General features: G+C 35.5%; 1 protein-coding gene and 1 pseudogene across 3 annotated transcripts; one reads left to right on the forward strand and one right to left on the reverse strand.

Moving 5' to 3' along the window:
• The first annotated feature begins 583 nt into the window (after nt 1-583).
• LOC115959691 lies at nt 584-8,583 on the forward strand (annotated as a pseudogene). Its single transcript, XR_004084967.1, has 8 exons — nt 584-944; nt 1,065-1,162; nt 1,906-2,898; nt 3,703-4,176; nt 4,374-4,559; nt 4,691-4,838; nt 5,782-5,911; nt 6,988-8,583. The product of XR_004084967.1 is annotated as an exocyst complex component EXO84B-like (transcript).
• Nucleotides 8,584-8,853: 270 nt separating this feature from the next.
• LOC115959692 (N-acetylglucosaminyl-phosphatidylinositol de-N-acetylase) lies at nt 8,854-14,446 on the reverse strand. Of its 2 annotated transcripts, XM_031078190.1 has the most exons (12): nt 14,236-14,446; nt 13,854-14,107; nt 13,692-13,752; nt 13,250-13,320; nt 12,431-12,495; nt 12,001-12,045; nt 11,820-11,900; nt 11,508-11,575; nt 10,238-10,289; nt 9,657-9,817; nt 9,322-9,427; nt 8,854-9,221 (listed from the first exon to the last, which is right to left on the reverse strand). In XM_031078190.1, exons 2-11 carry the CDS (start codon nt 13,960-13,962, stop codon nt 9,355-9,357), a joined length of 786 nt encoding a protein of 261 aa, XP_030934050.1. In that variant the 5' UTR covers nt 13,963-14,107; nt 14,236-14,446; the 3' UTR covers nt 8,854-9,221; nt 9,322-9,354. The 2 variants fall into 2 exon arrangements, with proteins under 2 accessions (XP_030934050.1, XP_030934052.1); XM_031078192.1 differs by having other exon boundaries at nt 8,854-9,427; nt 10,238-10,286; nt 14,236-14,445.
• Between the last annotated feature and the right edge of the window lie 211 nt (nt 14,447-14,657).

A 14,657-nucleotide genomic window follows, 5' to 3' on the forward strand; every position in this document is an offset into this window, starting at 1 on the left:
TAGATCCTTTCTTCATCGGCCGATCTACGAACCAAGCTCCGGCGACGCAGATCCTTTCTTCACCGGCCAATCCACGAACCAAGCTCTGGCGACGCAAATCCTTTCTTCACCGGCCGATCCACGAACCAAGCTCGGTGACCCAGATCCTTTCTTCACCGGTCGATCCACGAACCAAGCTCCGGTGACCCACATCGTTTCTTCACCGGCGACCCATATCTCTCTGTTGGTTTGTCTGTGTGGGTTTGTTTGTGTGTGGGTGTGTTTCTGTGTTGATTTATTTGTGTGGATGTATTTGTGTGCATCTGTGGAAAACAAGATAAGGAGCTGAGGTTGTTGTGCACAAAGAAGAGAGAGAAAAATTGGTGCGAACGGAAATTAGTAAAATAATGTATACACATGCTATAGTGCCCGTGTAAATTTACACGGGTACTGTAGCTCGTTGAAAATTATACATGAGTTTACAAAGACTGATGCAGTGTGTTTTTTGCTCCAAAATGTGTAAAAATGATTAAAATATGTATTTTACACATTTATACACAATTATTCAACAACTGATGTGAATGCTCTAAGGTAATATATAAAACTGAAAGAGAAAGACAGGGAGCATTGTTCTCATAAATTGATTTGGGGCAACGAAGTAACCAAAGCTTTTAGCTCTCATAAAACGACGACGGAGACATCCAAAAAACACTACCTAATAATATTAACTCACTCTCACTTCTTCTTCTTCTTCATCGCTTGGAATTGGAATTCTGCTTTCCTGTTTGTTTCTCGGGAATCCATTTTCCATGGAATCTCCTTCCACCTAGACCAGAAGATTCCGATTCCGAGACATGGAAAACCAAACGCAGTCTCACACCAGCCCCGACTTCTCCTCCGTCTCCACCGACCGTGGCGACGACGACGACGATGACGACTCCGAACTCCAATCCATAACTGGAAAGGTCTAAATCTAATCATACACCACTGCTTGGTTGCCGAGAAAATTTTATCAAAAGAAAGAAAGAAAAAAATGTGAATGATTAGTTTGCTTTGTTTGTTTGTTGCGTTTTCGGTTTTTTTAGGGCATTATGCATCTTTGTTCGGAGCTAATCGAACTAAAGGCGGCCTCGAATGAAGAGTTTCAAAGAAACATCATTTCTAATTATTCAGCCTTTGTTAGGTAACATACTTGAGCCAAATTTGGTTATTCTTCGTTGTTTGATTATGTAGAAACAACAATAAAGAATTCTCAAAGTTTTGGGGTGGACTAAGCATATCATTTCTTCTTTATAATTTGAGGACTGAAAATTTTCTTCCAACACACTATGTGGCGGTTCTTAAGACCATTCACGTGTATTTTTGATGGCATGACCTATTTAATGGTAATGTGACTTATTTAAATTGTTGGCAAAAACAATATTTTGGTCGTTGCATTTTAGGGTCATTATCAATTTAGACTCTGTTATTTTCAATTTCACTCAACGAGATGACAGTAAGATCCAAATTGACTATGAGTTGAAAAAAACAAGGACGAAATGCCAACATGATATTTCCGCCTTTAATAACTCATGTGATTTAATGCACGTGGCTAGTCTTATCAACGGTAATGGGTTGGAAGAAGACTTTGTCTTTGGAGGTTACTATAAGCAAATTGGTGTGACTAGTAAGATGTCAAATGCCACGCTTATCCAGATTTGTTGAACTTGGCTTGCACCATGCGCAATACGTGGGTGCCATACGTTACACTAGGCACCACCACATATGTTTGTTAATATGTAACAAAATTGAGCTAAAAGTTTGTAATAACCATAGCATTAATCATAATTAAATCGTATATGAAGTCATTATAGTTACTTGAATATGATGAATTGAGGTGGTGATTTTTAAGCAAGTATTAGTGAGATATGCTATTTACATGTGCAGAGTATTCGAAGAAGTAGAAGGTGTTGAGAATGAACTTGTGGAACTGAAAAACCATGTCTTGACCCAAAAAAAGCTCGTGAAGGAACTAGTAGATGGCATCTATCTAGAATTTTTATCGGAAGATACAATAGAATCGATTATAGAAGAACCTGCTTGCATTGATTCACCTCAGCCAAGTGAGTTAGATGCTCTCATTAATGATGTTTCAGAAACCCTGGATCTTCTCCTATCAGAAAACAAGATAGATGAAGCTCTGGACATTATGGACTTGGAGGATGAAAATTTTCAGAGGCTGAAGTTCGAAGGAAATACTCCATCAGATGTTTTAATGTAATATAACTCTGCAATTTGTGAGAGGAAGGCCATGCTTACACACCAGTTGACGCTGGTGGCTGAAAACCCAAGAATAGCTGCACCAGAACTTCAAATGGCACTAGATGGACTTTGCAGACTTGGAGACAGTCATCTTGCAACTCAATTATTGCTTGAATATTACCATTTACGTATTGCAACTGGAGTACATGATTTGTGGTGTTCAAAAACGTATTTATATGGGATTTACATTAGGGAGCTTGCAAAATTTGTGTTTTCTATGATTTCTCAAGCCTCAAGGAGCTTCATAATGTTACATGGGGAAGCTTTTCCTTATGCTTCAGAACTTATTCAGCGGGCCTGCGAAGAAACCAAAGTATTTGCTGTTTGCTTTAATAAATATGTTAAGTCCATTTCAGAAATAAATGGAAGATTATCCACAGTGGTAGAAGCTGTGCAGTTTGCAATGTTGTTTTGCTCTTTGTTAGAAACTCAGAAATTAGAGTTGTGGCCTCAACTGATCAAGAATATTTGTCCTTGTGTGGAAGAGGTTCTACAAATACATATAGATATCTTGTATCAGGAATAGTAAATGAAGGATGCTCTTCTATGGCTGTTGGGCAACAACCAGAATATTGCTTGCTCACTAGCAGCGGCCATAAGTTTGTAACACTCTTACAGGTTTGTTTTATTTCTTGTTAGTTTAGCTGGAAAAGTAAAGCCAGGAAAGTATACATTATCCCATGCTTGAGTTTAACTTATAAGTAATATAAATACATAACTTATAAGAGTTTCATTTAATACAATTTCATTCTGTTGTTTGTCAATGCCACAGTAGTAATTCTCACCAAGCAATAAAAACTGCCATAGGTTTCAAAGCACACAACTAATATATCTATTGTTCTTGGAAAGACCTGTTAAGTAAATTCCTAAACTGTCAGCTATAATAATGGCTTCAAAGCTATTTTCATTGTTTGCAATTTACTAATTTTCATGAATGCAAGAAGCACTTAATTTATACTTCTGTTTTCTTCAATAAGACCTGAAAGGGGTTTCAAATTCAATACAAAAATTATTACATTCAACCAAACAATCACCTTAGCTGTTAGTTTTTAAAAAAAAAAAAACAAACTTAGCTGTTAGTTCGTTTAGTGTGTTTGGATGAGTTTATTTGGTTTGTTGTACAAAAATACAGTTCTACCTTGTAAAATGTGGTGCTTCAAAAAGTTTCACATTCTATTTTAAGAAGAAAATAAGCTCATCTGAACAAATGCTAATTAGTTACACATAAAGAAGTCAAGGTCATGTTACTGCTTGACTTTTTTCACTGTAAGGATTTGTAATTGTGAAATGACAATTGTTGTTGAATGGGGAGCCAAATATGACCATTTTATATGTATATTAAATGAAACATGCTCTTTTTCTTAGTCATATTTGCTTTATAGGTATGACTTTACTCTTACATATATCCTTTCCTCTCTTCAGGCTATCATAGAGGATGCTTCACCTCTGGTTGCCCTTCAAATGGAAGGTTCAATCCTCAGTGGACTCGTGAACCTTTTTGTGGAATATACTATCATCCTTGAAAGAGCCATCACCTGTGAAAAAATTGCTGCTGAAAAAAATGGTTCAAGAATCAATTTGGCAGAGTCACTGCCCCAACAGGTCTCTATTCTAGCGAATCTATCAACACTAGAGTTCTTCTCTATCATCATTGAAAATATATTTGGGAGCATTAGTCATATCAATTCTGACCCAGTGAGAAGCCATTTAGTTGGTGGTCAACTGGAGGAACTTGATAGTTGTATATTGTTTATTCAAGAGGCTTCCAGTCAGCTCAGAGACTGTTTCTGCCAGAAATTTATACATAGAATAATGTTGCTGGAAACTGGCTCCACAAATACACCAGAAACTTGCATTGATGATCAACATGATCTGATGCCCCCTGTTGCCTTTCACGTAACCCTTTATTTTTGAAGAACATCTATAAAGATCAGCACAATTTCAAAATTAAAACCTCATGAGTAAAAAAATTTATTGAAAAGGACCTGATCAAAAAGTAGACAGCTGTTACCTGTTTCTTTTGAAGAGACACAATTGCTTCTCTACATAATTGCTACTTACATGGTTTTCAATTTTTGGTGTGATATAATCAGGTACTATTCTTAGAACTGAGGAAATTAGAAAAACTTGCTGACGATGGTGTTATTGAAGTTGATTGGTTGATGGAACTTTTGAAGGAACTAATAGAGGCCATATATGTTTGGATATCCAACAATAAAGCAATCTGGGCAACTAGTGAAGAGAATTTTTCTGCCCAACATTCTGACAATTTCAAGAGGGTATATATTTCCCTTTTCTTTTCTTTTTTCTCCCTTTGAGTACTGCTTAGAGAATTCATGGCAGATTTATCTTTTTAAGATTTACGCTTATTTTCATTATATACAATTATTATTCCGAAATTTGTTTGCAGTTTTCTGCATACTCGACTTACTTGACTTCCATTGCCCTCTTTTATCTGCTGATCTGCTTCACCTTCTTGCTTGGATGCTTTGCAAGTTTTGAGCACTTAAACTCACAAATGGCACTTCCTCCTCCCACAAGAATGGGTGGACATCGAGGTTGGGTTCAAAATCAATGGGATGCATGTGTAACTTGCCAATATAAAATATATAAATATATATATATATATTTTTTTTTTTTTTGGATGCACAGAATTTCATGTCCATTAAAGGGTTTCTTCTCCTGAGTATGTGTGATAACAATATCAATCCTTCCCTCACCATTTAAAACCTTTTTCACAGTGATATCCCGGTTGGAGCATCAGGATTTGCTTCTCTTATTAATTGTTCTACCCAATTCTACACCATGAGCTTTTACAACTATAGGTATTCACCCTTGTATTCTTAAAACATAAATCAAACTCTTTCCTCTTTTTAATTCCTACACCCTTGCATTGAACCCTATTTTAAAATTTTTGATGTATGATTAATATCTATGATACTGATACTTAAACGGAATATTTAATTTAAAATTTAGAAGTGGCCAGTGATACCTTTCTAGACATATTTAATATTATGTGTCTTCAATAATCTTTTCGGTGTAAGTCAAAATTTATACTACACAATGAATATGGAGGGAAATGTTGTTTGAACCTTTTTAGGTGAATTTGTAGAACCTCCCTGCTCCCTTGGAGTACAATTTCTCAGAGGTGAGAGACTTTATTTAGAACATTACTCCATTAGCTTCAATTAAATTAAAGCTTGACATCAACTCCTTTTTTCATTTCCTAGTTTCAATATAGTATGATTTAGTTTCATGTTGGAGGCAATCTTGTCACTGTACTATTGAACTTACATGGCTAAACACTAAATGGCTCCCCATGTCTGTCCCTTCCCAATTTTTTGGTTGGCTTGCACGTGAAATTAGCTGGAGAACCTGAGTTTTCTTCAGCCTTATGATGATGTGACGAGGTTTTTTAATCCGTAAGGAAATTTATACTAATCTTTTGCCATGATACCAATTCATCCACTAAAATTATTTCAATAATGTTGTTGTTCCTAGAACAGTTTGTTTTGGACATGTATTTTCTGGAGGAAATCGCAATGCGTGGAGGATATTTCTCCAACAATACCTTGGTTCTTGTAACTTGTATGAGATCAGCCTTTGCCTCAGCTGGACTGAATCCTGATAGGTAGGTGCTGATGCAGTTTGATACTTTACAGTACTTTGTTGAATAATGAAAAGGAGCTCATGAGTTGATTTTATTGTCTTTTTTCCTTTTACTGTAGTTAAAGTCTAATATAATATTTTCAGCCATGACTGTATATGCTTGAACATTCATGCACAGTGCACACACAAATATTACATTCATCGTGCGAGTATATATTATATAGGCTTCCGTTCTGCATTAAGTTATTTGATTTTTAATTTGATTAAGCTCCAACATTTAGGAACATTTCCATCTTTTGTCAAAAACCCCAGTAGTCACTTGTAAATTTATTCAAGATTTCTGTAAGCCAACAAACACTGAGCACACAGCCATATACAGTACTAAACTAGCATTCATGCTGCAATATGAGGTCAGGAATCCATTGGGCTTTATGGACAACTAGAAACTACACCTTTTAAATGATTTTCATTAACTGCTGCCTACTTTGTTATTTCAGTAAGCCAAATTAAGTCCCTAATAAAAGATGGGGTCTTATTTTCTCTTAGCAGAGATGTCAATGAAGATGGATGGGCTATAAACGTTGTTAGCGAAGCAATAACAAAACTCCTAGAGATCGAAAAAAGAATTATGCCTCCAAACAACAATTCTATTGGTATTCGTGAAGAAAAACTGCTTAACCAATCTGACGTAAGACAACAACACTAACAATAGAACAAAAAGATAAACCCTAGGAGTCAGCACCTAAGGATTGCTTGGAGTCAGCACCAAGCAAAATTGGAGTCGGCACTAGTGAAAAGAAAACACACGTTTTTAATAATTCTCAAAAGCTATCTTACAATAATCAGAAAAAGTGCTTAAATAGCTAACAATAAAAGTGCATAAGGAAACCCTAATTATTAAATGCTCGGGCTTGCTTAATCTCAAGCCCAATAACTAATAGGCTCCATCCATAAGATCACAGGTTGAGCCGTCTTCTTTTTGCTCTTCCTCTTATATGTGCGTGTAATTGGGGGCTTGTACCTCGTGTCCGCACCATAATCTGACTATGGAAGTGACTCTTTTCAGGATGATTCTAGGAGTTATTTGAAATTTTGTAGGGACTCGGGGGATGATGAAAGTAGTAAATCAGAAGTTTCTGTTAAAGCAGAAAAAATGATATTGAATACAGAATATAGCCCTTTTGGAGGGTTCTTGGATCTTCGTGAAGAGGAGGATGGTTCTTTTTACGGGAGTGCTATAAATTCAACAGACAGTTTTGTAGAAATTGAAGATAATGTCTCCAGAAAACTGGCTAATGCAGTATATGACGGACCCCAGATCATTGAGAAAACTGATTTACCAGCCACATTATCTTTGGATATTGATGGAAAATATTATAAGGCAAGGACCTTCATTGAGGAGGAGAGTAGTCATCGAGTTAATGTGGCTGAGTCTGTAAGTAACAGGCTAGAAGATGGTGGACGCTTGGGTGTTTCAGGGACTGTGGTTGCTACTGCAGAAGACTGATGAATATGAAAAAGAGGGCATAAATCAGACTGATTCTGTTCTTACAAATGATTGCGACAATGTTCATATTAATGCAGTCAATACTCTCTTCAAGCATAAGGAAATTAACGTAAGAGAAATTGAATGCATGAATTGGGAAACTGAAGGGCATGTTGGGATGGATGATGGTAATGTCAAGCAACAAGTAGAGCAATTCTGATAAATTCAGCATAGACGTTGGGTTGATAAGGACTCCAGCTGAAGTTCTTAATGTTCCATGATTTAGGAGGGACAGGTGAGATGATTTGTTGGTGGTAAGGCAGTTGAGAAGATTTTGGATTTAAAAATCTACCTTTTAGAAATGTGAGTTAAAAAAAGGGTGGTGCAGCAAGTTGCCGGATTTTCTTGCCTCAAATATGTTGCATAAATGAGATTGGTGAAACTCGAAATTAAAGTTGCTTTCCTGTAAAGTAATTTATTTGGTGAGCGAGACTTGACTAGTTAGGTTTTGCGGACTAGTTTTTATCAAACCTAACAAACATTTCAGAATCTTCATTATCTGATATGAATTTTGAAATTGCGCCATCTGCATATAGCAAATGCACTTTCCTAAAAAAAAACATACATACTTCTTTTCTTTTATTGGCTAAATTACTATTTCATTTCCTAAACCATGTTAGTTTCTAAAATTTTGAAACTAGTTCAATCTTACCCTTATATCCATTTGCTAAGGAAGAAGAAGATTGAGATGATTTTGAGGAAGAAAAAAAGGTATATCTGAAGAGACGAACGCTAAAACACAACTCTTTATAACACAAAGGAATATAAATGCAGTTAAACATCTGAGCCAAAAATTAATTTACGAAAGAAATCCATAATAATAAAAACCTCTAAATTTTCAATCTTCATACAATTTCATCAATGGTTGAAAAATTTGAGAGATGGGGATGTTAAACTGCAATTTAAAGGCTTGATTCCTTCTAGATTTGTTTTCATAGAACAGCTGACCATCTCTATTCTCTGATGACAGAAAAAGATCCCAAGTTTGTCAGCACTACAGTGGGAGAGAAAAGTGAGAGAGAGCACAGGGACTCTTTGTGGCTCTAGACACAGAATGTGAGAACTGACCAAAATACAAGATCCCTTTGCATCAAAGCATGAGTATGAAGCAGTAAATTTTGAATCAGTAAGCAGAGTAGGTAGTGCCTCATCCAGGTACATGACAAAGTTGAAATAATAGTACTCCAATTTGTACACAATAACGTATGAGAAAGAGAGCCCAAATATTCACCACATTTTTAATAGTATCCCCATGCAATGCTCGAGGTCATTAATAAAAATGTACAAAATTTGACAGAAAAAGAGAAACCGCTTAGTTTAAGTGAACCATGGGATCTCACTGTCTAATGTGAAAAATAGACATGTCCTTAAAAGGAGAGAAATCATGGACGCAATTGAAGTTGATACATAAAGAAAAATTGAAAAAAGAGGTGGGCATCTATTGCTTTATCAGCGATGAAGAAGCATTATTTTGAGTCACTCAGAAATTAGCACAAATCAAAATTAATCGTATACATTTTCCAAAACCAAAAACAAAAACCAATGCATGCCAACACAGAGTTTTATGCGATATAGGACTAAACTATTTCAAGTAACCTAAACATAGTGCAGAATTTGTTTGTGAAATTCTTCTTTTTCTCCCCTGCTTTTCGTTCACCCCAGTCATTCAAAGAGGATGGGATATTTCAGTAAAAATATGACAAAATGCAGTTGCCTGGCACTGTGCACCTGAGTCCTGACTGAAGAGCCTTCTATTCAACTGCCAAAAATTGTGCTAGAAAAGAGACTGATGCACATGAAGCACATTCAAATGCATGTATAAAATTGGCAATATATCCATGGATAAATACAAAACATTACCAATGATACTCATATTCAAAACAGACCTCATAATCCATATATTCTCCAATCCTGTAACTTCAAATACACTCAATCCTTCTAAGCATGTTTGCATAGGTATAACTGGAAAATGCTACAAAAAGCTTGCGGAACCTGCAGAAATAAACATGGTTCATTGGTAGATTTATCTAGAAATATGTCTAATTAAAAAGATCATAAGTCCTGGATATTTTATGATTAATGAAGATATCAGCTTGACAATCAAAAGCAAGGCAGTACATTTGAGAAAGGAAACAAATAAACAGCGATGACTTTGGTTGAAAACATCTCATGACAAAAAAGGTTTCCTTCTTCTAGTGAAAATACAAGAATAAATACATACCAAACCCACTGGCTTGAGTGTTGTGCCATTGCGAGGAAGCTCTTCTGGGGATGCTCATTTAGCAAGCAATGCATCACTTCACCTGAGTGCTGCATGGCATCTAAAATGGAAAACCAGATATCAACTGGACCAATATACTTGCGTAATATGTTGGTACTGACCTGAGAACAATGAAAAAAAAAACCACATGTATGATATTTTGAGCAAGAAGCCCCAAAGAAGAGTAACCTGTCACTTTAGGTCAAACAAAAGAAGTGTATAAAGTCTTCATCTACAAATTTGCTCAGCAGACTCGTTAGTAATTCTGTATCAAATTGAAAAAATTTTAAACCAACCCATCATGTTGTCTATGAAAAGTTAATAAGGACACAATCATATAAAACTATGGATGCATTCTAATATTTGAATGGAATAATAATTATAATCATCGAAAGCAAGGTATTTAGAACTGTGCAATATCATTATGAATTTTTCAACAACATAAATTGGCAATGTTAATCAAGACGCATCAAACGTTATAATAAAAATAGAACCTTTTTTATTGGTATAATTAAACTAAAACTGAAGAAAAGAAAACGTACAAGTTCCCAAGCCTCAATATTTCCTTGTGGAGTATCGCGCAAGAGCTTGCTGCTTACAAACATAAATAAAGAAATAAATAAATAAATCTCAAAACATATTGTATTTTTGTCATAATAACATAATCATCAAAGCAGCCATACTGTAAATGGTAATTTGCTAATATTCAGTAACTGGCTGAATTCATCTAATGTGGATACATAATTCGCCTCATGCCAATGACATTTATTGAAAATATCCCCTCATTCTGATAGACGTAATGGTTCAAGACCCAGGGAGGGTGTGTGTAAATTACCAATCCCAACCTCATGCTGTAATCATGGTGCAAAATTTTTAGGAAGATTCTTCTCATCAATGTAAAACCTTTGCTACTGATCAAGAAAACTGTGGTTGGTTTGGTTGCTTGGACTCTCAGACTCAAATATACCTCACAGCCCTTACAGGTTTACATTACCAGGTTGTATCATTTGGTTGTGTGGGCTTCAACCAATTTTTGTACAATTTGAGCCAGATGAGATGCATTCCACATGCCAAATTCTAGTTTAAACTGATCAATTTTCAGCACTCACACTACAGTAAAGAAATTCCATTTCCTTTTATTTTTGTAATGACTAGGGTCCAGAACCACAAATGATAGTTGGTATAATACTGCTGCAGACGGACCTGCCGCCTGAGAATTGGAGCAAGAACCACTCTCATGCTCTCAAGCAGCAAGCAGTTGAGCAGGGTGAGCTGCCTTGCTTTCCGCAAGAGATCAGGGCAGAGGTTCCATTGACAGGTAGAACCAGAAAGTGCAATATTTAGGAATACTTTTTTTTTTTTGATAAGTAACAATATTTAGGAATACTAAGTGAATATAAATGCTTGACTCAGTTTAAGACAACTATAACAAGAACATGTAAGTGATCGACTGACTAGATAATAAATAGTAGATGTTATTGCAATCATATAAAGCACAATAAATCCAGCTTAGCAAAAATTTATAACAGCTTCTTCTACATTTTACAACTCTGCTATTAAATCCACAATACAATTTAGACAACTATGTCCAGATATGCATGATTAAAATGGGTAGTGAAACAGACCGGCATAAAAGGTATTTTAGATGCTAGTGCTTGTCAACAATACTAATAGCTATTAAGTTATATGCCAGATGAATGTAAAGGCTAAACATCTTACAGTTATGAAAAGTAGATTTTTATTTATTTTTTATTTTTTTATAAATTATAAAAAGTAGATAAATGTAAATAAATAAATCAAAATTCAACTTACCGTACTCCATAATGCACATCACGATGATTACAATGACCTGAAACACCATATCTATCGAAAGTAATAATCTGCAAAATGCCCACATGAAAAATGAGATCTTAGAGGAGATACCACAAATTTGTGATACAAAACAGAGCCTTTCAAGTTTGTAGCATCGCCCTGAAAAGCCAAGGACTTCAGAACCCCAACACATAAAATTAACAATCCCAGAAACCATAATAGAACTGAAGAAAGGAACTCATCCAAAACAAATAAATAAATAAGAAATGATGAAATGATAATGTTTATCACTATTAGGAAAAACGATCTCACCAAGTCAATGCCATGACTATTAATTTCCCCTTCAATAATCTTAGCCAATAAAGTATGGTTCCAAACCCTGCCAAAACCATCCTAAAAATTACACCTTGTCAAATTATAGCTGCTGCCTCAAATAGCATTTCAAACAATACAAAGATATATACGTTCTTCCATGAACTTATTGGAGTAGAACCTGCAACTCAGGATGGTCCAGAGTCTTCACTTGTTGAAGTGGAACCTGCATGTAAAATTTCACATGTTATAGTTATACAATCAAAATCAATGCCAACAAGAAATTCTGACTACCAACATTCTTTTTGTTTTGATGTTAGTTGGTTTTTTGCTATCTCAGTATCCCCAAGACCAAATGTTCAAAGGATGGTAGAGAGAGAAGGTGTAAATCTTTTACTAGAGTTACAAGAAAAGAATTATGAAGTTATCTGTTATGTGCCTCAACATGAATTATTGGAATGGCAGGGTAAGTTGGCACTAGAAAATAACTTGAATATTAGGCTGACAGGCATGTATAGAGAAGCTTGGGTTTTAGTTGGAAACTTCGTACTAATATTTGTTGTCTTGAATTGGCATTCTAAGTAAATTTCAAATGGTACCTAGCAACTCACCTTGAGAATTGCACAAGCTTGATAGAGCTCTTCTTTTCTTATATTCCCTTTGCCATCTGCATCACCTACAAAATAAATGAAAATAAGTAAAAGAGATATATCCAGTATAGGATACACTGAAAACATCAGTAGAGATGATTCAATGGTGCCCCACGTCAATTGTCTGTAGGAATTATACATGAAACAGTAGTTATAGAGGCTTTACAATTACACCTATTTTTTTGATAATTTGTAGAACAAACTAACAAAACTAAATACCCACATGACAGAGAAAACTAGAATAAAACCAAAACATGGAGTTAACAAGAAAGGGAAAATACTAAAGGGAGACTCTAATTCCACTCAAGCAATAGATTTAGCGAGATTAGTCTAAGACATTGTGGGAAAGCAGGAAGGCATTTCCATGCATAAATTGCAATTCAAACAACATCCATGGTATAATTTACAATCAAGATTGACAGGGTACACTGCAAACATCCCATGGTTAGGATATAAAATCAGCAAGGCTCAAAAAAGTGCCTTTTATAAAGGACATCTTGAACACTAAAGCAGAAATGTTTTAAATAAGAAGGTTGTCTTATCAGCTACAGATGAGAATGCTTCAATACCAACTAAAAGGAAGTCTGTTAGTTTCAAGCTCCTATTTCATCCGCCATGCAAATGCCACGATTTTGAAATAGTGAAATTATTTATTTTTTTTATTCTATACAGATATGGCTGGTGAATTCAAATACCCAAAATAAAGTAGTTACACAAGCACGTGTATCTTGATCTAAAGGACTAATATGAACAAATCTTGTATTGATGAAAGAGTATTACCGATTGATAAGCACAATATGTGCAGATTATGCCCTCTAGAAGTAATGTAGCTTATTGTTGGAGAAAAGAACCTGCAGAAATGTTGTAAAATGTTTCAATGCAACGTAAAATCACATAAACAAGGACAATTCATCAATTCAAACAGCAAAAAACAAAAATTGCAGTATATTAAGTGACTTGGACAACAAAAAGCAAAATTTGTCAGTCAAAATAAATTTTAAAAAAAAAAAAAAAAAATTACCCAACACTTGATCTTTCAAGTAAATGAAATATGCGAAGAAATCAAGAAATCATTACAAATAGTGGTAACATCATCGTTGGTATTTAATTGAAAGCATACATTAATACAACAATATAGCAACGCATTTATTAAAAAAAAAAAAGTAAATCAATCACTAGAGCAGAATTGGAGTTAAAAAATCAAGAATTGAAGAAAGTTTACATAGACTCATCATCTGGGTGAGCAACAACCAGCAAGACATTCCTTTTCTGAAAAGCCCCACCTAGTTTTCATGACAGAAAAAGCATTAACACATAGACTTACTAACCAATCAATATATAGAAAAGAGAAATCAAGCAAATAATGGTTGTGTGAATAACCCACCAGTAGTCAAGAATGAGTTCCGGGAAGGTGAGCTTGATGTATAGAAAATTTTACAGAGAGATGCTACCCAGAGCACTACCAGAGAAGCAACAATCAATACCCATGCCATTTTATTCCCCTCAAAAATTTTCCAAGCGCAATGTTAATTGGACCTTGATCAAATTCAAAGAAATAATAATTTCTTCAACTTTCTTATCAGTGAGGACTTTTGTCAAACACCTCATGGGCACTGAGGAAACTCCTTTCAACACAAACTACGACAACGAAATCCAATCACAAGTCATTTTGCAGAGCTTACAAAATCATTTTCTAAAGTTGTGGCTAAAAAAAATCTATATAAACAAAATTCAAAATATTCGAAAACCCATTACAGAGAACCTACCGTTGAGATGTCTTTGCTATACGGTGACCTATATCCGTTGTAACAGAGGTATATGTAACGAACGGCGGTTGACCCACAAACGGAGATACCGACGGCGAATACCACGAACGGCGGCCGACCCACGATGCCGCAATCTCTCTCTCCCCTCAGTTTCTCTTTGGTGGAATCTGGCTTTTCTCTCTCTACTGCACGTGCGTCTCACATGATTATGCCATTAGTCACTTAAACAGCAGGCAAAACAGTGCCTCTATTTGGCACGTGTGAAGTTGTATTGGTCACTTAGGGCTGTCCAGGCACGACCGAAGCCTGACAACCCGGCCAAACCGCTCAACGCCAACCCAATTTCAGCCCAAACCAAAGGTCAAGTAGGTCGGCGATGAGTTTCTGTTTTCAAGAACTGACACTGGAGAGTTAAGTGGCAG

The sequence above is a fragment of the Quercus lobata genome, chromosome 9 (assembly GCF_001633185.2).
Source record: "Quercus lobata isolate SW786 chromosome 9, ValleyOak3.0 Primary Assembly, whole genome shotgun sequence".
In the NCBI taxonomy this organism is placed as follows: domain Eukaryota; kingdom Viridiplantae; phylum Streptophyta; class Magnoliopsida; order Fagales; family Fagaceae; genus Quercus; species Quercus lobata.

Bases quoted from the DNA above. Each gene is read 5' to 3' on its own strand.
- LOC115959692 (XM_031078190.1), bottom strand. From the start codon at position 13,962: ATGGCATGGGTATTGATTGTTGCTTCTCTGGTAGTGCTCTGGGTAGCA. The intron at 11,901-12,000 runs GTTCTACTCCAA...TGTAATTTTTAG, and splicing joins TGGACCATCCTGAGTTGCAG to GATGGTTTTGGCAGGGTTTG. The intron at 9,428-9,656 runs GTATGTATTTAT...TTATTTCTGCAG, and splicing joins CACTCAAGCCAGTGGGTTTG to GTTCCGCAAGCTTTTTGTAG.